General features: G+C 38.5%; 1 protein-coding gene across 1 annotated transcript; it reads left to right on the top strand.

Annotated features, from left to right (window-relative positions):
• The first annotated feature begins 12,933 nt into the window (after window positions 1-12,933).
• LOC104231748 (uncharacterized) lies at window positions 12,934-15,073 on the top strand. The gene is made up of 3 exons (XM_009784799.2): window positions 12,934-13,073; window positions 13,507-13,589; window positions 14,482-15,073. Exons 1-3 carry the CDS (start codon window positions 12,980-12,982, stop codon window positions 14,671-14,673), a joined length of 369 nt encoding a protein of 122 aa, XP_009783101.1. The 5' UTR covers window positions 12,934-12,979; the 3' UTR covers window positions 14,674-15,073.
• Window positions 15,074-26,286: the final 11,213 nt, after the last annotated feature.

Below are 26,286 nucleotides of genomic sequence, written 5' to 3'. Positions count from 1 at the left end.
ATGAAGCATATGTTCCAATTGAAACCACTGTTGAGCAACTGGAAAGGATGGCAGAATGATTCTTTGAAGTCAACCGAATTTTATTTAGCAGAAATGATTTGCCCCCGGAAGGGACTGCCCACAACAAAGCTCTTCATTTGACAGTTAAATGTGAAGGGTACTACGTGAAAAGAGTCATGCTGGATGGCGGATCTGAGGTTGACATCTGGCCTCTCTCAACTTTACAAATAATGGAAATTGAGACTGAGAGAATCAGGCCTAACAATGTTTGTATATGTGTTTTTGATGGCGTCAAGAGAGACACAATAGGGGAGATTGATTTGATCTTGACTATCGGTCATGTGGATTTCGAAGTGACATTTCAGGTCTTGGACATGGACACCTCCTGCTATTTTCTCCTAGGAAGGCCTTGGATCTATTCTGCAGGGGTCATACCTTCTACTCTCCACCAAATGGTGAAGTTTGAATATGAAGATTAGGAAATTGTGGTACATGGAGAAGATGAGCAATCAATTTACCGGGACCCATCAGTCCCATGTCTGGAGGCTAAAGAAGGTAGCGAGCACATAGTCTACCAAGCTTTTGAGATTGTGGTCGCAGACCAATGTGAGGAAGGAACCCTATGTCCTCAACCCTTTTTATCCAATGCATCAATCATGGTTGCCGGTGAAATGATCAGACATGGCTACAAACCCGGGAAAGAGCTCGGGGCATCTTTGCAAGGCATTACAGAGCCCATCACCTTGACTGCCAGTAAGAACTTCTTTGGTGTCAGTTTCCAAGCTACAGAAGCAGACGTGAAATGGGCTAAAGAAAGTAAGAATGAAGGGTGGGTTATACCTCAGCCGGTCCCGCATCTCGCCAAAACTTTTGTTAAACCAAGGTACATAGAGGAAGAAGACGAGGCCTTCACGACCGAAGAAATTGAGGACATCTGTGGGTCAATGAGGCAAATGTTATATGAGGCTCATATGGTCCAGCCAGGTGAAGGCTCAAGCACTGCTGAGGTGCAGTATATGGGGCCCAATTCCAAGCTTCAAAATTGGAAGGCTACTCCGTTACCAATCAGGAGGGAATCCCTGTAGTTCAATCTTGCCATCTTTTCTGCATTTCGAGTTATTTCAGGGTGTAACTCGAATGTCTTTAGTTTATTGTCTTTACAATTCCAATGTAAACCCTTATATTTTCAAATTTAATGAAATGAAATCAATATTTCATCGTCTATGAATCTCTTTATTTATTCTTTCTGATTTTGTTATCTTCTTCTTTTAGTTCTAATAATGTAGACTTAAATAATATGACATACTTGCAGACTTCATGCCCAGATCCTAACACGCTGTCTAATTGTGAAATAATGAATCAAGAACTAGAATACGATGAAGATGAGGCTTTTAGGGAATAAACCGAGAATTAGAACAATTTGAGAATAAGCCTAAGCCAAACTTAAATGAAATTGAGCCAGTTAATTTGGGTAGTTCAGAAAAGGTCCAGGAAACCATGATAAGTATTCACACTGATGAAAGAATTAGGGATGCATTGATCTAACTTTTGCTCGAATTAAAAGACGTGCTTGCCTGATCCTATGATGATATGCAAGGACTGAGTGTTAATTTAGTGGTACATAAATTGCCAATTTACCCCAGTCATCCCCCGGTCCAACAAAAGCAGAGAAAGTTTAAAACGGATATCAGTGACAAGATTAAAGAAGAAGTCACCAAACAGTTGAAAGCTGGTGTGATCCGAGTGGTCCAATACACCACATGTTTGGCTAATGTGATCCTAGTGCCAAAGAAAGATGGGAAAACCCGAGTGTGTGTTGATTATCGGGATTTGATTAAAGCAAGCCCCAAGGACAACTTCTCATTACCAAACATCCACATCCTTATTGACAACTGTGCCAAACATGAGATACAGTCTTTCGTAGATTGTTATGCTGGGTATCATCAAGTTCTGATGGATGAAGAGGATGCAGAAAAGACGGCCTTTACCACACCTTGGGGTACTTATTGTTACAGGGTCATGTCGTTCGGTTTGAAGAATGCCGGGTCAACTTACATGAGAGCTATGACTGTCATTTTCCATGATATGATGCACCAGGAAATTGAGGTGTATGTGGATGGTGTGATCATTAAATCAAGAACGCAAGACGACCATGTGCGGGATCTGAGAAAGTTTTTTGAGCGTCTGTGTAAGTATGACTTGAAGTTAAATCTAGCCAAGTGCGTATTTGGAGTACCATCTGGGAAACTTTTGGGGTTTGTAGTCAGTCGGAGGGGCATTGAGTTAGATCCAACAAAGATAAAGTCTATTCGGGATTTGCCTCCTCCGAGAACCAAGAAAGAGGTTATGAGTCTGCTGGGTAGGTTGAATTACATCAGCAGATTCATTGCTCAATTGACTTCCACGTGTGAGCCCATATTTAAGTTGTTGAAGAAAGATGTGACGATTAGATGGACAGATGAGTGCCAGGAAGCTTTCGACAAAATCAAAGAATATCTGTCCAATCCACTAGTGTTGGTTACGCTCGAGCCTGGAATGCCTTTGTTGTTATACTTGACAGTGTTGGAGAATTCCTTTGGATGTGTCCTTGGGCAACATGATGTGACCGGGAAGAAGGAACAAGCCATATACTACTTGAGCAAGAAGTTCACTAGTTATGAAGCCAAATACACTTTGTTGGAAAGAACTTGTTGTGCCCTAACCTAGGTCGCTCAAAAGCTAAGGAATTACTTGTTGGCCTACACCACCTACCTCATAACCAGATTGGATCCTTTGAAGTACATATTCCAAAAGTCGATGCCCACGGGAAGGTTAGCAAAATGGAAAATCCTTCTCACCGAGTTCGACACAGTCTATGTCACTCGCACAGAGATGAAAGCACAAGCTTTGGCGGATCACTTAGTTGAGAATCCTGTTGATGATGAATATTAGCCTTTGAGTACTTACTTTCCGGACGAGGAAGTAAGTTCAGTTGAGGTAATTCTAGAGGACACTAATGCTTGGAAAATGTTCTTCGATAGAGCTGTGAATGCAAAAGGTGTCGGGATTGGGGCAATTTTGATTTCGCCCACTAGTCAGCACTACCCGGCCACAGCCCGACTTCGGTTTTTCTGCATGAACAACACTGCCGAGTATGAAGCTTGTAGTTTGGGCATGAACATGGCAATCAATCAGGATGTGGAAGAATTGTTAATCATGGGAAATTCTGACTTGATTATCCGACAAGCTCAAGGTGAATGGGAAACTTAGGATGTCAAGCTTCTTCCATACAGGCAACGAGTGGAAGATCTTAGAAAATGGTTCAAATCCTTCGAATTCAGGTACGTTCCTCGATTTCACAATGAGTTAGCCGATGCACTAGCTACTTTGGCCTCGATGTTTCCATATCCAGGAAATGTCCACATTGACCCACTGGAAATCCAAATTCGAGAAAGGCATGGTTATTGCAGCGCAGTTGAAATAGAGCCTGATGTTCAACCATGGTATCATGATATCAAAAAATTCTTGAAAACAAAAAAATATCCCGAGCAAGCTAGTGGAGGCCAAAAGAGAACCATTAGAAGGCTTGCCAGTGGTTTCTTCTTGAGCCGAGAGGTTTTGTACAAAATGACACCAGATTGAACCTTCTAAGATGTGTGGATGCCCAAGAGGTTGGAAGAATCATGAATGAAGTACATGCAGGAGTGTGTGGACCCCATATGAATGGGTATGTCCTTACAAAGAAAATCCTTCGAGCAGACTATTATTGGATGACTATGGAAAATGTTTGCTTTAGTTTTGTCCGAAAGTGTCATCAGGTCAAGTACACAGTGACCTGATTCATGCACCACCTTCAGAACTGCATCCTATGTCAGCACTGTGGCCATTCGTTGCTTCAGTATGGATGTCATTGGGCCAATTGAGCCAAAAGATTCAAATGGGCACAGATTCATATTGGTTGCCATTAATTACTTCACAAAATGGGTTGAAGCAGTCACTCTCAAAGACGTCACTAAGAAAGCAGTGGTAGACTTCATGCACACCAACATCATCTGTCATTTTGGTATTCCTAAAACTATCATTACGGATAATGCTGCAAATTTGAATATTCATTTGATAAGGGAGATATGTGAGCAATTTAAGATCACACATCAGAATTCTACCCCTTATCGGCCCAAAGCTAATGGTGTTGTTGAAGCAGCAAATAAGAACATCAAGAAGATTCTCAGAAAAATGATTCAAAACTCCAAACAATGGCATGAAAAGTTGTCGTTTACATTGTTGGGATATCACACGACTGTGCGCACATCAGTTGGAGCTACGCCCTATCTATTGGTTTATGGTACTAAAGCCGTGATACCCGTGGAAGTTGAAATTCCTTCTCTTCGAATCATCGTTGAAGCTGAGATTGAGGATAATGAGTGGGTCAAGACCCGTCTATAATAGTTGACCCTGATTGATGAAAAATGGATGGCCATAGTTTGCCGCGGGGAGTTGTATCAACAAAGAATGGCCCGTGCTTACAACAAGAAAGTGCGGCCTAGGAACTTTGAAGTGGGGCAACTCGTTTTGAGATGTATTCTCCCGCATCACAAGGAAGCAAAAGGAAAGTTCGCTCCAAACTGGAAGGATCCATACATTATAAGAAAATTATTGCTGAAAGGGGCATTGTACTTGGTAGACTTTGAAGGAAATGACCCTAGAATAGTTGTCAATGCAAACGCGATCAAAAGGTATTACGTTTAACCCTTTTGCAGTACCGATATTATCCGATTGGGATGATGGAGACTTTCATTCTCGCTACCCAAACACTTCAACCCTTTGCTAACCCTTTGAGCCGGTTACCTTTCTTTGATTACCCTCTTTGGAACCCGAAAATGTTTGTAAAGAAAAATCAATCAAAATCAAAAACAAAGTTTTCCCTGAATTACGTTCGACTTGATTCTGCAAGGATACGTAGGCAGCCTCTCTTTGGGGTTCAGTCACACCAAAACAAAAATCCATATTTCCCCAAAAGTTGAAACTAGTGCAGAGTTTATAATGGTTCGGTGACAGTTTCCTAAAAAGTTCCAAAGTTGTAATTCAATCCAAAATACTTCTACCTAAAACCCTGTTCAAAGTCCTCCTGATCAATTGGTAAAGATGTTCAAAATAGAAGGATGTTGGAATCTGATACAATCAAATGAGAGAAATAAAATGAGGGAGTCTTATTGGTGAAAACCCACACGAGCACCATAAGGCGATGTTGAGCAGAGAAATTAAAAATGAGAGAGTCTTGTTAGTGAAAATTCGCAAAGAGCACTATAAGGCGATGGTGAGAAGAGAAATGAGAGAGGTCAGTTGGCGAAAACCTGCAAAGGGCGTCATTGATCGAAAAGAAGGAATTCCTTACAACCACCAACACTGATAGAGTCCTGGCAAGGTTTCCCGGTTTTGAGATACGAGTTATGATGGGTTTATGAGAGATTGGATGGTTGCGCAGATCGGGTATCCAGTCCAAGAAGCATGTCATGTCTATTGAAGTCTGCATGCACTCCAGATAAATCCTTCTTTCCTCCCCCCGAAAGAGACACTTCTCGTTAAATTCATTATCCTGTCCTTTGTTTACTTTTCTTTGAATCCCTTTTGGTTTAATCTTTCTCCGAAACTAATACAAAGAAAATATGGCAAGATTGACTTTATAGGGTTCTGCTTAACAAACGCCAAAATTCAAGGAAAAGCACTCAGCCTCAGCAAGTGCATCAAGTTGATCTCGACTGGCCATGATGGCCGATGCTTCAGATTCAAAATTATTGAAAAAAAATCCAAAGTGAAGTGCCCATAAAGGCTAAATAAGATGAAAAGGCCAAAGCCCCACACGGGTTAACTATCATGTGAAATTTTGGAAAAGTCAAAATCCCTGGTTTTAGAAAAGAGATCGATCTCCAGAAAGCCAGCGAGCAATAGAGATTTTCATTGAAAAAGTTGGGACGAGATCAAGTGACCAAAACAATCAAGGCCACAAAACCAACCATCGTTTCAAACTGACAAATTGTTCTTTGATTTGAAAACGGGTGCAGTCCAAAACAACCTTGCAAGAAGCAGGAGCTATAAAAGCAAGGCACACAGAAACCAAAACAGTTCTGCAGCAAAAGTTGACCTGAAAAGGGAAGTCTTTTTAAACCCTTCATTCATTCCCCTAAATAAAATGAAAAGTGAAGTAAAAAAAAATAGAAGAAAAATTCAAAATCATGGTAGCCTAGGGTCCCCAATCTCTAGCTTTGTTTTCCCAACATAGAGTCCCATTCTCTAGTCACTCCCAGCCTAACCTGGTAGTCTTTTCCATTATAGGGTTTCACTCCCTAGTTGATCTGCGGCATAACCCGTGGACCTCTCTGGCATAACGCGATGACCTTCTTCTTTTCCGGCATAACCCGATGACCTTTCCCGGCATAACCCATGGACCTTTTTCTTTTTCGGCATAACCCGATGACTTTCCCGGCATAACCCGTGGACCTCCCCGACATAACCCCATGACCTTTTTATTTTCCGGCATAACTCGATGCCTTTCCCGGCATAACCCGATACCTTTCCCGGCATAACCCGTGGACCTCCCCAGCATAACCCGATGACCTTTTTCTTTTTTGGCATAACCCGTTGACCTCCCCGGCGTAACCCGATGACCTTTTTCTTTTCCGGCATAACCTGATGACTTTTCCGGCATAACCCGTGAACCTCTCCGGTATAACCTGAGGACCTTTTTCTTTTCCGGCATAACCCGATGACTTTTCTGGCATAACCCGTGGACCTCCCTGGCATAACCCGAAGACCTTTTTCTTTTTCGGCATAACCCGATGACTTTCCCCGCATAACCCGTGGACCTCCCCGGCATAACCCGAGGACATTTTTCTTTTCTGGCATAACCCGATGACTTTCTCGGCATAACCCGTGGACCTCCACAGCATAACCCGAGGACCTTTTTATTTTTTGGCATAACTCGATGACCTTCCCCAGCATAACACGAGGACTTTTTTTCTTTTTCGGCATAACCCGATGACCTTTTTCTGGCGTAACCCGATGACCATCTCTGGCATAACCCGAGGACCTTTCCGGCATAACCTGGTCATTTTTCCAGCATAACCTGGTAATCTTCCCAACTTGGGGCCTCCGATCCCCATTTGATTGCATTTTAGATATAGGGTCTCCACTCCCTAATCTCTTTTTCTCAGGTATACACAATCCCGATGTTAATTGCTTTCCATAAAGAAATAGCTTAGATTTTGTTACAATAACTCTCGAAATTTTCCTAGTAAAAACTGGGGTAGAAAAATTTCGTTCGTTTGTTTGCTTTGGTGCTGGGACAGGTTTACACCGTGGGGCACAAGGTTTGAGATGACCAAAAAAAGAAGTCTCAACCCAAATAAAGAAAAAAAGTTGAACTCTCAGTGTAGAAGTGGAGAAAAGATGCGGACTGCTCAAGATATGATTGAAGGCACAAGTTTTGCATGTCCCGCCTTGATCCGAAAAGCCGAAGAAGGATGAATCAGCGGTTGCAACTAACGAGCATCAAGATTCAGATCAGAGTCCGCAGGAAGAACCATCCAAGACTCAAGATCGAGCTTTAGAAGGTTTATAGATAGGAATCTTGTAACTCGTAGTTAATAGGCTTAGCTAGTTTAGTTTTTCATCTTTTATTTTGGTGTAATAAGGAGCTTAGCAAGCAGAAACAACAACAACAACAACAGTGAAATCACAGTTTTCCGGTAGTCCCAGCTACCAAAACTTCCAGAACAACACTGACCTGATTCCTTTATAGCCAAGGATATGTAGGCACCCTTCGAAGTAAGGTTCGGTCAGACTTTTTCAAAAGATGCTTCTCATGGAGTTTCAAACGGGCAAAAATCGCTCGTAATTGCTCATTTTATCTTTGCCCGAAAACCCTTCGTGTTTTCGAACAAAGAGGGGTAGCTGTGAGCATGTGATTTTTGCCCTATATGAATCACTCCTATAAATCCAAGAAAATAGATTTTTTCCAATTATTTGCCATTTTATAGGATTTTTGTAGGATTTTATTAATTGTTTGTATTTTTTGTGCCCGTTTAATTTTTATTAAAAATCATGAAAAATATCAAAAATACCAAAAATACCATGCATTGCATTAGGTTTTGTTTTTATATTTTAGGATTAATTAGTTAATTATGTGTTTTATTAAAAAATAAAAATCACAAAAATGGCTTATTTTACATTTTTACCTTTTAATTTTTAGATTATTGATTTTTCTCTTTTAATTTAGGATCAAGTAATTTTTATAATTTTTTAATTAGATAATTAGTCTAATTTTACAATTTAAATTAATTTAGGATGTTAATTTGGGATTTTTAATTAAAGAAAAGAAAAGAAAAGAAAAAAGAAATAAGAAGAGAATTGGAATGAAGGGGATTTTTAATTTAAATCTGGGCTATTCTAAATACCCCAAATCGGCCCAAACATTCTCCCCAATTCAATCCAAACCCAGGCCCAAAGATCCCATCAGGTCAGCCTCCCTTTACCCCCAAAACGACGTAGTTTCGTGGCAAAACTACGCCATTTTGATGTCCTCGCCCCATTAAACGACCAAATTCCCCTTTGCTATTATTAATTAGATTGATTTCACTAAAATTAAACCTAGCCTCATCTCTTTCAGAAACCTTTGCCTCACTCCATCGTCCCTTCGTTGCCCGAAAATCGTGTCATGGTGGCGGACCACCTCCAAAAGCATCCAAATTTCAACCACCCAACCTCCATCATCCCCTAATTAATATCCCGTCATTATTTTCTCCAAAAGATCACTCAATTTCTCCGAATTTGAGATCCAAGAATAAAAATCCAAGCCTTTTGCCTTTTGTCCAAATTTTCTTGATTTGATCCTCAATTCATGATAAAACCTGCATGAATCCCCCATTTTTTCAACAAAGAGAGCCGTTTTAATCTTCAGTTTGTCCTATCTCATAGATTGGCTGGATTTTGGGCAAATAACCTGTTCATGACTCAAATACTTTGAGCCTTTGCCTCGTCCGATCTTTGGCATGTGGTGAGAATTATTGCATGAAGCACTGGCCAGAGACGAGAGTCCGACCAGTGTTCATGTTATAATTCTCGCCATTGGCCGAGATTTTTTTCGTTCGAGTTCGAATCAAGATCTTGTTGTTCTTCTCAGAGGCATTGAAGTTTTGTTGATTCCACCAGTATATTTCTCCTCCCGTTTTTTTTTTCTTCATAACTTCTACTATGGGTTCATTTCTGTCTAAAAAAAATTAATTATTTTTTTCTAAGGCATAATTGACCAATCAGTAATTAATGTCTCAATAATTAGGTTTAATTACCGTCATAATGTATATTTTCTTAAAAGATACATCATTAGCCTTTGTTTAATTAAATATTGGTTTATTTCTGCATAAGTTCGTTTGGTTTTGGGTTGGGGTTCATACTTGGTTTCTGTTAGTACGAAAACCCAAGTAAATATTGGGCTTAAGGGTGTAAATGGTCCAACTCCAGTACCACTTGGTTTAAACTTCAAAACAGTAAAAATAAAAGGGGCAAATACAGGGGTACTCGGGATTGAATTGGATAGGATCCGAGGGAAGCTTATAGAAAAAAGGTTGACAAGGAAATTCCTGGGCCGGGGCCTGGGGCAGGGGGTAAGTTAATAAAATTAGAAGTTAAGGGGGTATTTTTAAATTACAAAAATCTGATTTGGTTGCCCTAAAATTCCTTCTATAAAAAGATCCTCTTGCCAATGATTATGGCACATAAAAAGAGTAAAAAAAAAAAAGGAAACGGTTGAGAACAAAAATTCTTTCAAGGGTTCTTAAGAAATCTTGAGTTTTCTATTGTTTTGGGGTTCTTCTTGGTTGGGTTTCAGAAGGTGGAACAGAACTTTGAGTTTATTCATTGCTGATTTCTGCTGAGCTGAGCTAAGAATTGCAATTTGCTTTGCTCTTTTAAGTTGCTTTTTCCTTTTTCTAGGTATTTTCGTAAACTTTTGTGTGCTTGGATTGATTTGTCTTGAATGAAATGTTGATTTCCTTAAACATTCGAGTACAAATGAAGTTGGATTGCTTATTTCTTGCAATGATTTTGAAATTTTTAGTCTGTTTAAAGCTTTAAATCTGCTTTAGTTTTGTCTTCTGCTTATTTGTTTTGTTATTTTGTATAATGGTTGGAGTATTTGGACAAGGGAAATGGCCTATTGACATCAGTAGTTGATGAAATATGGATTTTGAATGGCATGCTGTCTTATTCTTTCCTTTTCTTTCTTTTAGAAATATTTTATGTTAGTTATAAATAGTATGAAGGCATCAGTCACTAAATATCCCTTTTGATGTTAAGGTTGAGAATGTTGTGTAGGTCAGGCAGATTTGGCTGTAGTATGAATATGAATTCTACTATAGTTTTCTTTATTCGAAATATGTAGATTTGTATTAAAATTATTTGCTATTGATTATTTAGCTGTAGTTTGCAGATCTGACCACTAATTGGTTAGATTGGCAAGCTCTAAAGCTAAGGAAAGGATTTAAAGTTGCTGGAAAAAGGGTTTAGAGCTGAAGATTAAATCAGACAGTGTATTAGTTTAATTTATTATGGCAAATAATTTTATATACATTAGAAGGCATTAATTATCAAGAGTTGTATTTGAAATGGCCGAAATTGTAAATGTCAGATTCTAGGTGATTTTCTTTGAAGTTTCGAAGGCCCATGATTCCTTTTTTTTATGTGTATTTGCTGTATTTGGACAATTACCACAAACTTGCATATTTGCATAAGGATTTTGGGGTCAATTTATTTAATTGGGTTAGTCAAGTTTAGTTATCAGCCCAGTAAGGATCTTAGCAAAAATTATTTGAGAGCTTGATATTTTTTCAGAAAAAATGGGCTTATATACCTGGCTTGTATCCTTGTAAATAAAATTCATGATTTCTTTACTAATTCATTTCACATATTTTGGGTTCAAAAAAATTGATTGTATTTAGTTCTTGAATCCTAATTTATCTGTCTAATTATGACCATTTGTGGTACTTCCCTTAGTGTCCAAAAATGCATTCACCCATTGTTAATTCCACAATTTAGGCCCTCGTATGCAATCATAAACTGAATATCAGTACTTAAATCTTGTAAGCATAATCGTCTGCTTTGGGCGTGAACCCAACCAAATCTCGTCTTTCTTTTAGTTTGAATTGCTAATAGTCAAGTATAACCTTTTAAAATAAATTGAGGCGTGCCATCTATTTAAACTCCGTAATTCATGGCCCTTATATTAATACCAACTATTATAGAAAATACTTTTGAATATTTCGTAGTTTGCTTTAGGCTCGTAATTAAAATCGTCACAACTACGAGAACGGTTCCCGTGGCGTAGTTGTGATACCTAAGTTCAAATTAGATTTAAATAGGACTATCCTTAGCTTGCTTTAATGAAATACAAATCTTTTAAGAAATAAATCGAGGCGAGTCATTTACAATTGAATCACCTAACATATGGCCCTCACATTAATATTAACTTAGTATAGAAAAACACTCTTTTAAACACTCGTAGTTTACTTTAGGCGTGTTTATAATAAAATCATCATAGCTACGGGTACGGTTCCCGTGACGTAGCTGTGATATCTAATTCCCAAATTCGGGGGTACATTTATGTTACCCGGCCACAATTTCTAATAACTTTAATAAATTAAACATGTTGTAGATCGTGGGTACGGTTCCCATGACATGATTCGCAATGTGTATCAAACAAAACAAGTGTACGACAATCGTAATTTGTTCCAGAATAATCCCATAAAATAAAAGCGGTTTAAAGTTTTAAAATGCACACTAGGTTTTAAAACATGTGGTAAATCAGATAATTAAGCCAATTATTAATAGTTTAAGCGACCATGCTAGAACCACGGAATCCAGGAATGCCTAACACCTTCTCCCAGGTTAACAGAATTCCTTAAATAGAATTCTGGTTTCGCAGATTTTTAAATAAAGTCGATTTTCCTCGATTTGGGATTTTAAAATAAACGGTGACTTGGGACACCAAATAAATTATCCCAGGCGACGACTCTGAAAAATTAAATAAAATAATCTCATTTCGATTAATGTCACTTTAATTGGAAAAACTCCCTTATATCCCCTTCGGGTAGTAAAAAGGAGGTGTGACATATACTATAGACTGAATCCTCTTGATTTTTTCGTATTTTACTTCTTTATATTTTGATTTTTTTTTTTATAAAAATTCTGTGTCTGTCACTTCGCAAAACTGAAAATGATATCCAAGGGATGAGGAAAATATTTATTGTTTCATGCACTTTTTACTGACTCATGAGCTGGCGACCAAGTCTCTGATTCTTGTCTCAGGGTTTGAATAATTTGCTGACTATATTACCTACTGATTTGCATGGCAGTATTTTTTTTCTTTTTTGCTTTGTTTAAAGATGTATGGAATCATAACAGCTCATTCATTATCCTTTTAAATATAACTGGCAAACTGAGCTTAAAGTATGTATTGCTTGAAAGTTTTGGTACTTACATTATATATGTACCTAGAAAGTCCCTCCGTGCTCGTTAAGATGGTTGGACCTCTACTTAAAGGTCCCGATTTCAAGACGGGAGAATAGAAATTAAAACTTCTTGGCTAGCTAGATTAATCAGACCAATAGATTGCAAGTACCTTATGGCTTATAATCCTAGTGATAAGCATACATTTAACCCAAGGAAGTGTTAGAAGAGAAAACTACTACTAGTACTAGTACTAGTACATTATATTTACTTATTTACTCAATTTAGAATCTTTTACAAATTGAGATTTCCAAAGTACTTCACGCACGATGTCAGGGTTCATATATTAGAATAAGGTAGATGTCTGTACCCTAGCTTTGACTATGAGTTGATTTTGAACTCTCTATAAAAACCCAATCTTTGTGTTAGTACTTTGTGCCTCTCACTTCATGAGGAAAATAATCACTTTCATGTTTTTTAAGAAAGAAAAACTCACTGTTCAAAAATGAGTTCCACTCGTTTCATACAATTGTTACTCCTTGTTATGGTCGTTGTTTTGCTTGTCCTAGAGCAGCCCTCTTCTACTCATACTCAGTTAGGTAAGTACAGTTATATCCATTTCTCCTTTTTTGGGAAATATTTTAGGAAAATAATGACCTATTTCCAGAAAATGTTTTTATTCCAAAATGCTTATTTATTAAAGGTTGATAATAAAATTAGCAAACCAGAGAGGGTTTTGATGAAATCTTTTTTGTATAAAAAATTCATAATAATGTCAAATTGTTGGCCGGTTAAGGCAATGATGTAATGAAGCTAAGATTTATGATAATTGTGAAGCAAAAATATGACTTCCGTTCGAGAGTGAAGAAAGTCATTTTTTTTTGGTGAAAAATATTTGCCCCAGGAAAATGTTTCCTAACAACCAAACATTAGAAAATAATTTATTTTCTGAAAATAGTTTTCCATTCCATTGCCCTAATTAATTAGGATCACTGACTTTTGCTTTTGCCAAATTCTTGGTCTTCTATGCAGGAATACTAAGGAAGATTGGAGGAAGAAAAATGCTGGAAAATGTCCCTCTTCAGGGACCGGAAGAACATCAAATTAACGTTCAGGTTCTCTCTCTCATTCAACACCCCCTTCTTCTGAAAATTGATCTGTGATTTATTTTGCAAAGAAGATATTGTCTTGATATATAATATCTTATATGTAGAACAATATTCTATATATTTATGCATGCTACTAAATTGTCTAGAATATCTAGAGTGTTCTAGCATAGATACGATGTCTTCCATCATTAATAAACAAGCCACACGACAATATATCGAAACTCAAGAACATGGTTGCTATCTTAAGTCAATAAGATTTTACAGTATTGGTATATATAATTTGTTAAACTCTTCTCTGAAAGGTTTTGTATCAAAATTACTACAAATATAAGAGCTCTTCTTCTTCTTTTTTTTTTCCCAAGATAAGTGTTGTTGCTATTCTACATCATCAATTTTATATTCAATTCCAATCAAACTTTTGGTGCATCAACACATTTTTCCGGTCCTTTTCCTAAAATGGAACACATATACACACTACATATATTAAAATGCATTGAGAGTGTAAGTTCTCCTGTGTATTGTCATTGTATATGAGTTATAATCTCCTCTCACGAGAAGGAGAAAAAACATGCTAGGTAGTACCCTGTCTGTTCCAATTTATATGATGCACTTTCTGTTTTAGTTTGACCCAAAGAGAATGATATATTTTTATATTTAGAAATAATTTAAATTTAAACTTCTTATTTTATTCTTATTGAGAAGACTTATGGTCATACAAATACTTATAGTTCATTTTAGACCACAAATTTCAAAAGTATTTTTTTAAAATTTCGAGCCTAATTAAAATGTACCACATCAGTTGAGACGGAAGGAGTACCAATTAACTAAAATCTAAAACATTGCTTTGGGATTACACTTGCTATATACTTGCATTCTGATACAATGAAATATATGATAGGTGGAAACACTTGAGCCCAATGCAGCATCAAAGAAAGCCAGCTCTAGCAAGACAAAGAAAAATGATTCAAAGGATCAGTTTCTTGATGCAGCAGATGAAGTAGCAAACCTGATGTGGAAGGATTACAGTGGAAGGGCCAGGCCTCGCCGCAAGCCTCCAATCCATAATTACAATCCTACAACTAAACATTAGAAGTTATGTCTCAAAATATGTTGCTACATTCGTGTCGGATCCTCCAAAAAATGCACTACTTTTGGAGGATCCAACACGCAACTGTGAGTATTTTTGAAGAGCTCGAACAATATAGAAATTAGAAGTTCACTTTATATTTGATTATATTACTCTTTACCATAGTACTTAAGTGATGTTTAGGTTTGGGCCTCACAATTTTCCACCCTACAAGTTAAGTGCCCCTCCAATAGTATAAATTGTAGGGATAGATCACTTATCTTCTTTTGGTTACTTCGGTTGTAAAAACAAGCATAGGGAATTTGTTTTGTGACCTACCTATTTTGGATATTGCCACTGTATGTACTAGGATTGTAGAATTGTTTAGGCACTGTACATTTGGTTGTATTCTTTAAGTGTTGTCAATGTTGGTGTGGTTTGATTGAGTCTTGATTATTATCTCACTTACATATAGTAAACTTCGTTGACTCAAGTTATGCTTAACTTGTGTGTTTTAATGGCACAAGTTCTGCTTAACTTGTATGTTTTAGTGGTAAAGTTATGGGCGGTAGCAGGTAACCGCTAAAAAAAGTGACATGCAACCGTTATTTAAAAAAAGGCAAAGTTATAGGAAAGGTAGCAGATATTCGGTAAAAATTAGTATTTACAAGCAGCTTTGGATACCATTGATATTTTAAAAAAAAATACAAAGTTGTGGATCCAACCCAATTTGTTGAAAGGAAAAACTAAAAATAAGAAAAGAATAAGGGAGGAAATTGGCAGAGAAAATCATAAGCGGAAAAAAATTGGCAGAGACATGTGATGAAAAAATTGAAGATTGCAGCCAAAATTAATCATTGGTAAAGCCATTAGTCATGCTTGTGGAGGTGGTTTTCTGGAGAAAGGATTTTCCTTTGTTTTTCTACTTGGAGGCCGCGCCTCCTATTATGACTAGAGGAGCTCCTTTTCATTTGTGTATCCCTGACACAAGTCATAAATAAAGAGAAGAAAAATAGTTTCTTGAGAAAAATAGAGTGTGAACGATGTTTAAATGACGGTGCTTCAGACAAGAAATTTTCTTTTGAATGCATAATAGTTTATAAAGTATTTTACTTGAAGCTATCTGTAACGAATCGACCGGTCATTTTGAGTATTAGCTTTCTTTTGTGTATTTTGAGACTTTTTATAACTCTATTTGGTGATTTATGACTTCCATGTGTGGTCAACGTTTTTGGTATACGACCTCAGATCAGTGTTTTGACGATTTCGTATGATAATTTTGGACTTGTACGTATGTCTCGTTGGGGTCTCGGATGACCCGAGCGTATTTCGGCGCATTATGTGAAAAAATAGAAATTTTGGTTTTAAACTTGAAAATTTTGAGTTTTTATGATCGATTCTATTATTTGATGTTATACTGATAATTTGAGGTGGCGAGCAAGTTTGCATGATGTTATTATAGTTGTGTGCATGTTTGGTTTGGAGCCCTAGGGGCTCGGGTGAGTTTTGGATGCTTAGAGAACTGATTAATTTGTGTAAGAAGGAATGCTGGTGCATCAGGTCTGTAGGTCTCGCATTTGCGAGAACCTGTCCGCAAATGCGAGTTTAGGCTCGCATTTGCGATGCTGGAGGGGTTGGGTCAGCTTCACTTTTGCGATGCTCTTTCCGCAAATGCGATGGTGGAGGTTTCGTTTTTGCAAGGTTCATGTCGTATTTGCGACTATGAGGAATTTGGGTCAGACTCGCATTTGTGAGGTGTTGTCCGCATTTGCAAACTGCCTTGGATTCGCATTTGCAATGCATTCATCGCTTTTGTGATATCTGTAGGCTTAGAGACTTTTCACTTTTGCAAACAGTTGATTGGTTTTTCGATTATCGCAATTGCAATCTGTAGCTGGCTAAATTGTGGGGATTTAGGGACTTAGTTCATTTTTCACCATTTCTCAACCCTAAACAATCTAGAGGCAATTTTGAAGAACTTTTTTATCCCCAAATTCATTAGTAAGCAACTCTAAATTATTTTTCATCAATTCCCCACTACTTTTCATGAACTTTTAATATCAAATCTATAAATTTTAAGATATGAATTAGGGGTTTTGGATAGAATTTAGAAATTTCGTAAAATTGAGATTTAGACCTCAAATTGAGGTCGGATTTTGAAATAAATTATATATCCGGGCTCAGAATTGAATGAATAATCGTGATTTGGTTTGAATCTCGGATCTCGACCATGTGGGCCATGGTTGACCTTTTGATGACTTTTGAGATTTTTGTCAAGATTGGACCTTTATTGATTGGGGATGTTTCCTTTAGCATTATTTGACTTTGTTAGATGATATTTGATTAGGTTTTGATCGTTTTGAGATGTATTTCTAAGGAAGACGGTATTGGATTGTGAAAATTATTCCGGAATGAGGTAAGTGCTTGCCTGGCTTTGTTGGGAAATTTTTTTCTACTAATTAATATTATTTGCTACATGCGAGGTGATGCATATACGAGGTGACGAGTGTATATGCATGTGCCAGGGTTTCCATGCTTGGAAGGGGGAACTATATGCTTCTTTGTACCTTTGTTGAACTTGATGATTCTTTAACCTATGCTTTATCTAATTCGATAACTAATAAACTCAATTAACTGTGTTAGAAATCATGCTAGAATATATGACATCTTAAAAATGATTTAATGTATTATTTTTTAGATTTGTTGCATACTTAATTTGATCGTGGTATCACGAACCTATATCTATACCTGTTATTGTCATGTTACTTGAGTTTCTTTATTTGTAATAAGAGACAGTGATTAGGGTCTTAGGTCTATATTTGGTATGATGGATATTTTCGTGCGGTTGATAAAATGTCAGCATGATGAGTATTTTTGTGCGGTTTGAAATGAGGTTGGTTTGTTTTGTTACTACCGTGCGAAAAGAAAGGAAGTTGAAATTCTGTCATGATTATTCATTTGTTAATCACTTACATGCCCTTTTCTTTGGTTTCTACTAATGTTTATTTTTTTGTAAGATATCTTCCGTTTGAGTTCCTTATGTAGTTATCTCTGTGTTTTTCATTTGGCATGTTACTGTTATAGCTACGTCTTTACCTTGTCTCTTACTATTACACCTACACGTTTACTTGATTTTCTTCTGCTGTGTGTCCTTTTCGAATTCATGCCTTTATCTGTTAGTAAACCATACATGTTACATGCCTCTAATTGTCACATAATTTACTTGTTAGATGTCATAATCTGCTTCATGCCCTCACTTACTACATGTTTTTACTTACTATATATCTTCACTTACTCTATGCTTTTACTTACCACATGCCTTCACTTATAAAATGCCTTTACTTGCTACATGCTTCTACTTGCTACATGATTTCATATATTGAATGCCTTCATTTGTTCCTTGTTCGTACTTGACAAATATCTTTACTCGTTTCATGTCCTACTCTCCTTTTCTTAATTGGATTGGATGATTTTTAGATTGGTTGTGTGTTATGCTTTGTGGAAGCCTTATCATTATAAACGATAGACTAGATTTTGATATTGGGATGCTCATCATACTTTGTTAGAGTTGTATTACCTATTTGAATACTGTGTGTTCTTTTTCTTAATGTTACATTGTGAACTTATCCCGCGTTTACTTGTTGTTTTGGCTTCATATGACATTACTGTATATTGGAATCGGGTTGAGCGCCACAATAATATTTATTGATATTGGGATAGGGTTGCACGCTGCAGTAGAGTTTATTGATATTGGGATTGGCTTGCACGCTGCAACAATGTTTAATTGATATTGGGATCGGATTGCACGCCAAAACAGTGTTAATTGAGATTGGGATCGGGTTGCACGCAACAACGGTATTTGTTAGTGATGTTTGGTTATGATCCTTGCGCGTACTTCACGACTATTATTTTTTTTGTAGAAATGGTTATGAGGTTATGTTGAGTTTTCCATGTCTGTTAACTTTCCCCATAGCTCTCCAGTTGATGCTCTTAGCGTTATTTGACATATCTCCTACCTTCTTTCCCCTGCTCATTATCTGCACGGGTACATAGTAAGTCAGTATCTTTAACTTAAAACCTCATCACTACTTTACCGAGATTAGCCAAGATACTTACTGAGTACATGAGGTCGGTTGTACTCATACTATACTTTTGCACCTTGTGTGAAGATCTTGGAGCTGCATAGTTGTGGAGGGCGAAGCATTGCATCGAAGACGTACCTGCATTCCAGATTCAAGCTACCTCTTGTTTATGGTAGTTTAGGATTTAAGTTCTGTTTATATAAACTTCAAACAAATATTGTATTTATTCTTCATATAGATTTTGTAAACCTAAATCATAGTGGCTCATGACTTGTACTATTAGTCCTTGGGGTAGTTGTATTGAAATCGGTTATAGTTTCTATTATATACATTGTTGATTTCACAGATTAGTTGTAACTTATAATGTTTGGATTACCTAGCGAGTTGGGTTAGGTGCATTACGACTTAGTAAAAATTTTGGGTCATGACAAGTTGGTATTAAGGCACTAGGTTCATAGGTTCTATGAGTCATGAACAAGTATCTAGTAGAGTCTTGCGGATCGGTATGATGATGTCCATACCTTTCTTCGAGAGCCTATAGGAAATTTAGGAAACTTCCCTTCATTCTTTCTCTATCGTACGACCTTGTTTCAGCTTGAAAACTTTGACTTTGATTCATCATATTCGTCCATATGTGAAACTGAGCACCAAGTATCATTATGCACTAACGGCTGGTGATGTTGTGGATGGGATACGAAGGGTTGTGAATTCTTGATTACCGTCGAGATGAGTTGGACAGGCTTTGATGCTGATGTGTTGATAGTCTTCCAGCTGTTCGTTTGTGGGATAAAGCAGATTCTTATATCTTGTCGACGTGTGCAGATTCGGGAGTAGTAATCAGTTGCCTAGTTATTGTGACCACAGTAGGGCCATGAGAAAGTGTTGATTTGAGTCTAGCCTGAGGTTATCTTCTGCATGAAGAATTGAGTCTTGTGTTTCGTAAGAAGCTTCTATTAAGTGGAATGCATACACTATTATTTTGGAGCATTTGAGGAAATTGGCTTGACTGACATAAGGATAAGTATGTGTTTGGCAGAGTCTTTGAAGTATTTTATGACTAGTGTTGCATAAGTTTATGACGTATTCAGACGATTAACAGTGTAGGACCAGGGCAACTTTGAAGGAATGGTACTGTTAATTTCTTACGATGTATTCTATGGCTTCGAACTAAGTGGGGGAGTTTGCTATCGACGGTCAGATTGTAAGGTTATGTGTTATATCAGTTTCTGGTCTAAGGGGCACTCGTGGATTAGCTATGATTTTAGAAAGGTATCATTGAGAATGATTTCGGTTAAGGGGTTTGCTTGGAACATAATGTAATATACCTTAAGTTTATACAGAGGTCTCGGCGATGATCCGGGTTTGATGCTCATTGCGGATGTAGTGTGCAAGGAAGAAAAAAAGGAATCACTTGGCTACTTCTTTGTATATTCTTGTGCTAGTGACACACGGGTCATCAGTGCATATTGGCTGTGTATTGAAGATTAGAGCAAAGTGAATGGTTATCTAATAGGTTCTAATGAGTTCAAAATTCATAGGTGGCAATTAAGGATATTCAGAATTATGTATGGCTACGGCTTGAGATCGATAATGGATGGTGCCTAGAATTGTGGTGCTTCTATATCAATATGGACTCGTCATGGCAGTATTAGAGAGATGTAAGAAATGAGTTCGAATTCGCAGAAAGTTCCTTCAAAGAAAGCATTTCAGATTGAGTTACTTTTTGGGTTTAACAGTCTGTGTGACTCAGTTAAGTTAGAGGAAATCAGTTCTGATTACTTCATTATGTCTTAACGGGTTTCGAGAACTCACGATAGCTATGGCCACCGCTCGGGGTTGATGTCTTCTATGGGTATAGAAGGTGTGTTGTGTGTGGTGATGTCCTCCCGGATTGAGTTAAATTGAAGGTTCTTGGTTTATAAGGTGTTAATTCTGCTTATAGTTCAAAATTGATTATGAGGTTTTTGTATTTTTGCAAATTAGCATGATGATTGCGGTATGCCGTGTGGGGTTGGAAGTTACGACTACAAAGATACAGTTGGGTTTGGAAGGGAAGTTTATGAGTTCTTGATGGCACAGATGATTTTAGATGTTTAAGAGAATGCTGGCACTATTTGGTGTTGTCTGAGAAGAGTGCGCATTTTAGAAGGCGCATTGTGTTTTGACTTGCGGATGCTTGACTAGTGTTGTGATGGCCGAAAAGGTCATCTCTTGTATTTGAGGTCAAATTTGTGTTCCTAGGCCTTAGAAACCTTCTTTTGTTTTACCTCGATTTGCGTGCGCAGTCCAAGGCATTTCCGAAAAGCTTTTATGTAAAATTTACGAAAAATAATAAATTTGACCTTTAAAATTGATTAAAGTTGACTTTGGCCAATATTTTTGGTAAACGGACCCAGACCCGTGATTTGACAGCCTCGTAGTAAAATATGGGACTTGGGCGTATGCCCGGTATCGAATTCCGAAGTCCCTACTCGAGAAAAGAATTTTTAAAGAAAATTATTTACTAGAAAATATAAAGACTTTTAGAAATGAAATGGTGTGTGTTCTTGACGGTATCGGGCCCGTATCTTGGTTTCGGAGCCCGATACAGGTTTAAAATAATAATTAAGCCGAATCTGTGAAATTTGGTTTGAATCGGAGTTGATTTGGTATAAATCGGACCTTAGGTTTAGAAAATGGAAACTTTGAACTATCTTATGAATTTCATAAATTTCAGGTTAAATTCGTAGTTGTTGATGTTATTTTGATGATTTGATCGCATGAGCAAGTCCGTATGATATTTTTACACTTGCGTACATGTTTGGTTTGGAGCCCCAAGGGCTCGGGTTAATTTTGGATAGGCCGCGCAGTGATTTTGGACTTAGGGAGATTTTTGGTATGTTTCAGCTTTGCAGCAGGCCTCTGATCTTGCAATTGCGAGATCAGACATCGTAATTGCGATGTAAACAGTGACCACAAATGCGAAAAAGATCAGGGCCATCTTTCCTCGCAAATGCGAAGTTGTCTAGGTAGGCTAGAGGTCGCAAATGCGACAAAATTGTCGCAAATGCGAAGGCAGCAGAGATTGCGAAGGTTCGCATTTGCGATGCCCTTCTCACAATTGCGAGATTTGCACCAGTCGCAATTGCGACATATGCGACCTATTAAGTGAGTTTTTGCCGGGATTTCAAAGACTCAAACTTCTCCAAATCATAAGTAAGTGATTTCTAACTCATCTTCTTCAATCTAATTCATCTTTTTGCATAATTTCACTTCAAAATCTATGGGTTTTCATAGGAAATTGGGTGTTTTTGGGTAGAAGTTAGGATTTTCGAATTTTGGAGATTTTGACCTCAAATTGAGATCCAGTTTCAAAACTAATTGCATATTTGAGTTCGTGGGTGAATGGGTGATTGGGTTTTGGTTAGAACTTTGAGTTTTTACCAAGCGGGTTCGGGGTCGATTTTTGACTTTTTGGGGAAAACATTGGGAAGTCTATATTCATGCATTAGAATTGGTTTATTTAGCCCATATTGATGTTATTAAGTAATTTATGACTAGATACAAGCGGATTAGAGGTAGAACCGAGAGGTAAAGCGGTACTTGAGGATTAGAGGTGGAATTGAGGAAAGTGTTTGGCCTAACCTTAGCTTGAGGGAATAGGTGTTGTAGTCCTATTTGCTATGTGTTAGTGTTGTGTACGACATATAGGTGTGGTAGCGAGTATCTATACGTTGGTGTCAAGCATGCCCGTGAGTCTTATACCATTATCGTTGTGACTCTTATTATGTATTGTCCATGCTTAAATTGATGATTATCCATGTTGAACAATGCTTATGATTTTCTTGGTAATTGACTATTGTTGAGTATTGGCTCAAGTTCAACTTATTATGTGAATTTAACTGTTGAAATAAGATTGGTTATAGTTGATTCCCTTGTCGGGACGTTATTGATTATATTGTTGATTCCCTTGCCGGGATGTTATTGTTTATATTGTTGATTCCCTTGCCGGGATGCATTGTTTCATTTGATTGGGTGAGAAAGAGTGTAAAGCACGAAGGGTGATGCCGTGCATGATATTGTGAGTGAGTGTTAATGCACGTAGGGTGATGTTGTGCCGATATTTTGAGTGTTAATGCACGCAGGGTGATGTCGTGCCATGAATTGAGAGTTAATGCACGAAGGGTGATGTCATGCTAATATTTTGAGAGTTACTGCACGAAGGGTGATGCCATGCCGTTTCTGTTATTTCATATGGTAAGAACGAGAGTAAAAACACGAAGGGTGATGCCGTGTACGTGTTACTGTTTCATTATTCTTGTTGATACAAATATGATGTTCATTATGCTTCCCTGCTGGCTTATTGTTAGAAATTGATATTTCTCGCAACATGCCATTATTGTTCTGTTCCTATATAATTTAACTGCACAGGTTTATATGGTTGTCGTGTCCTAGCCTCGTCACTACTTCGCCGAGGTTGGACTCGACACTTACTAGTACATAGGGTCGGTTGTACTGATACTGCACTCTTTTGTGCAAATTTTGGTACCGGACCCGGTGAGTAGCTTGAGGTAGCTATCTTCAGTCCAGTGGAGAGCCGAGGTAATCCTGCAGGCATCCGCAGGCCTTGGCATCCCCTTCTATCCTGCTCTTCTCTGTTTTATCTATTTCTGAGATAGACTTGTATTTTCTGGTTCAGGCCACTATTTGTAGTATTCGTAGACAGTCCGTGAAATTGTGACACCAGTTCTAGGTGAAATTTTATTATGGATTTCATATTAGTATTAATTTAAACTATTAAATTTTGTTTTTCCGCATTATATTTTCCGTTGATTTTCTTATATCATCTGATAAATTGTTAAAGATAAAGGAAAAAAGGTAAAACAATCAAAAATGTTGGCTTGCCTAGCGGGTTCAATGTTTGATGCCATCACGGTCTCGACAGTGGGAAATTCGGGTCGTGACAAGCTGGTATTAGAGCTCTAGGTTGCTTAGGATTCACAATTCACGGACAAGCTTAGTAGAGTCAGAGGGATCGGTACGTAGACGTCTGTGCTTATCCCCTAGAGGCTACAATGTTTAGGAATGACTTCACATCTATTCTTCTCTCTCGTACGATTTGATTTCTTAATGCTAATTGAAATTCTACTTTGTTCTTTCATAGATGGCGAGAACACGTGCTTCTTCATACGCTGATGGCATCTAACATTGAACCATGCAGCCTTCAGGATGCTCTGGTATGTCTAGTGGGCCTTAGAGAGAGTGTCACCCATGCAGGCTTACTTCTTGTAGCACCAGCCTTCTCTCAGGCTGGGGGAGGAGAACAAACTCCCGCTACTCGCACTTTGGAGTAGATGGCTCCTCAGTTTCAGACTCTAGCAGCTCAGCCAATTGGGGGAGTTCAGTCGGGTGTTGTAGCTCAGACCGGTGATGGAACAACTATGTCTGCTGATGCCTTGTGGAGATTGGACAAGTTCACCAAGCTTTTCACTACTAACTATGGCGGTACATCTTCAGAGGATCCTCAGGACTATTTGGACAGTTGTCGTGAGGTTCTATGGAACATAGGGATACTGGAGACCAATGGGGTCGACTTTGATGCTTTCGTCTGTCAGGTTCTGCTAAGACTTGGTGGAGGGATTATTGTCTAGCTAAACCAGCCGAGTCACTAGCTTTGACATGGGATCAGTTCTCTCAGCTATTTTTGGAGAAGTTTCTTCCTATCACTTAGAAGGAGGACTATCGGAGGCAGTTTGAGTGCCTCCAGCAGGGTTCTATGACCGTCACTCAGTACGAGACCAGATTTTTTACCTTGGCCCGTCATGCTCTTCTTATACTTCCCACCGAGAGAGAGAGAGAGAGGGTGAGGAGATTTATTGAGGGACTAGCTCAGCCTATCAAATTGCAGATGGCTAAGGAGATAGGGAGTGAGATTTCTTTCCAGGATGCAGCCAATGTGGCTTGGCGAGTTGAGATGGTTCTATCACATGGGAGTGGTCAGGGGTCTGATAAGAAGCCTCGTCATTCGGGCAGGTTCAGTGGTGCCTCGTCTGGAGGCAGGGATTTTTTTTGTAGGGGCCATCCTCCTAGGCCATTTCATTTAGTACTTAAGGCTTCTCATGGTAGTCTAGGTGGTCGTGGTTCTTATATGCAGTATTCTGATCATTTTCCCTACAATGCACCACTAGTTCCTCTTAGTGCACCTCAGCTCCAGAACTTTCATGGTGGTTACTCAGGCCGTCGGGGTCAGTTTCAGGGTCAGCAGTCTCAGCAGCCGAAGTCTTGTTATATATGTGGTAATTCGAGGCATATTGCTAGGTTTTGCCCTCGGGCCTCGAGGATTTCTCATCACCATGGTTCTCGTGCTATGGTTCCAGCACTGGGTGTTCCACTACCCACTCAGCCAGTTAGAGGTAGGGGTTGAGGTGTTAGAGGTGGAGGTCAGGCCGTTAGAGGTAGAGGTCAGGCAACTAGAGGTGGAGGCCAGCCAGTAGGAGGTCGTCCTCTAGATGTAGTTCAGAGTGGTGGGGCCCAACCCCAATGTTATGCTATTCTAGCCAGACCTAAGGCTGAGGCCTCCGATGTAGTTATCATAGGTACGATTTCAGTTTGCGGTATGCTTCAGTTCTATTTGATCCAGGGTCCATATATTCCTATGTGTCATCTTATTTTGCCCCTTATCTGGTTGTGCCTAGTGATTCTTTGAGTGCTCCTATATATTTGTCTACACCGGTGGGTGATTCTATTATGGTAGATCGTGTCTATCATTCGTGTGTGGTTGTTATTGGGGGTCTTGAGACAGCGTAGATCTCTTGCTTCTCGATATGGTGGATTTCAATGTCATTTTGGAGATGGATTGGTTATCCCCTTATTATGCTATATTAGATTGTCATGCCAAGACTGTGACCTTAGCATTGCCAGGGTTGCCTCGTTTGGAGTGGAGAGAGACTCCTGGTCATTCTACCAGTAGGGTTATCTCATATATGAAGGCTCAGTGCATGGTTGATAAGGGATGTTTCGCCTATTTGGCATATGTTCGTGATTCTTGTGCTGAGGTCCCTTCTATGGATTCCGTGCCTGTTGTTCGTGAGTTTCCATAGGTATTTCCTGCAGAACTGCTGGGTATGCCACCCCATAGGGATATTGACTTTTGCATTGATTTGTCTCTAGGAATTTAGCCCATTTCTATTCCGCCATATCGTATGGCCCCGCCAGAGTTGAAAGAATTGAAAGAACAGTTGCAGGACTTGCTTGATAAAGGCTCTATTAGACCTAGTGTCTCACCTTGGGGTGCGCTGGTGTTGTTTGGTAAGAAGAAGGATGGATCGATGAGGATGTACATAGATTATCAGCAATTGAACAAAGTCACCATCAAGAACAAATATCCATTGCCGAGGATTGATGATTTGTTTGATCATCTTTCAGGTGCCAAAGTGTTTTCGAAGATTGATTTGAGATCTGGCTACCATCAGTTGAGGATTAGGGCATTCGATGTCCCTAAGATAGCTTTTCACACTCGGTATGGGCATTATGAATTCTTAGTAAGGTCATTCGGGTTGACAAATGCCCCAGCAGC

Source organism: Nicotiana sylvestris, chromosome 9, assembly GCF_000393655.2.
Source record: "Nicotiana sylvestris chromosome 9, ASM39365v2, whole genome shotgun sequence".
Classification (NCBI taxonomy): Eukaryota; Viridiplantae; Streptophyta; class Magnoliopsida; order Solanales; family Solanaceae; genus Nicotiana; species Nicotiana sylvestris.
This window is presented reverse-complemented; position numbering and strand designations above follow the sequence as displayed.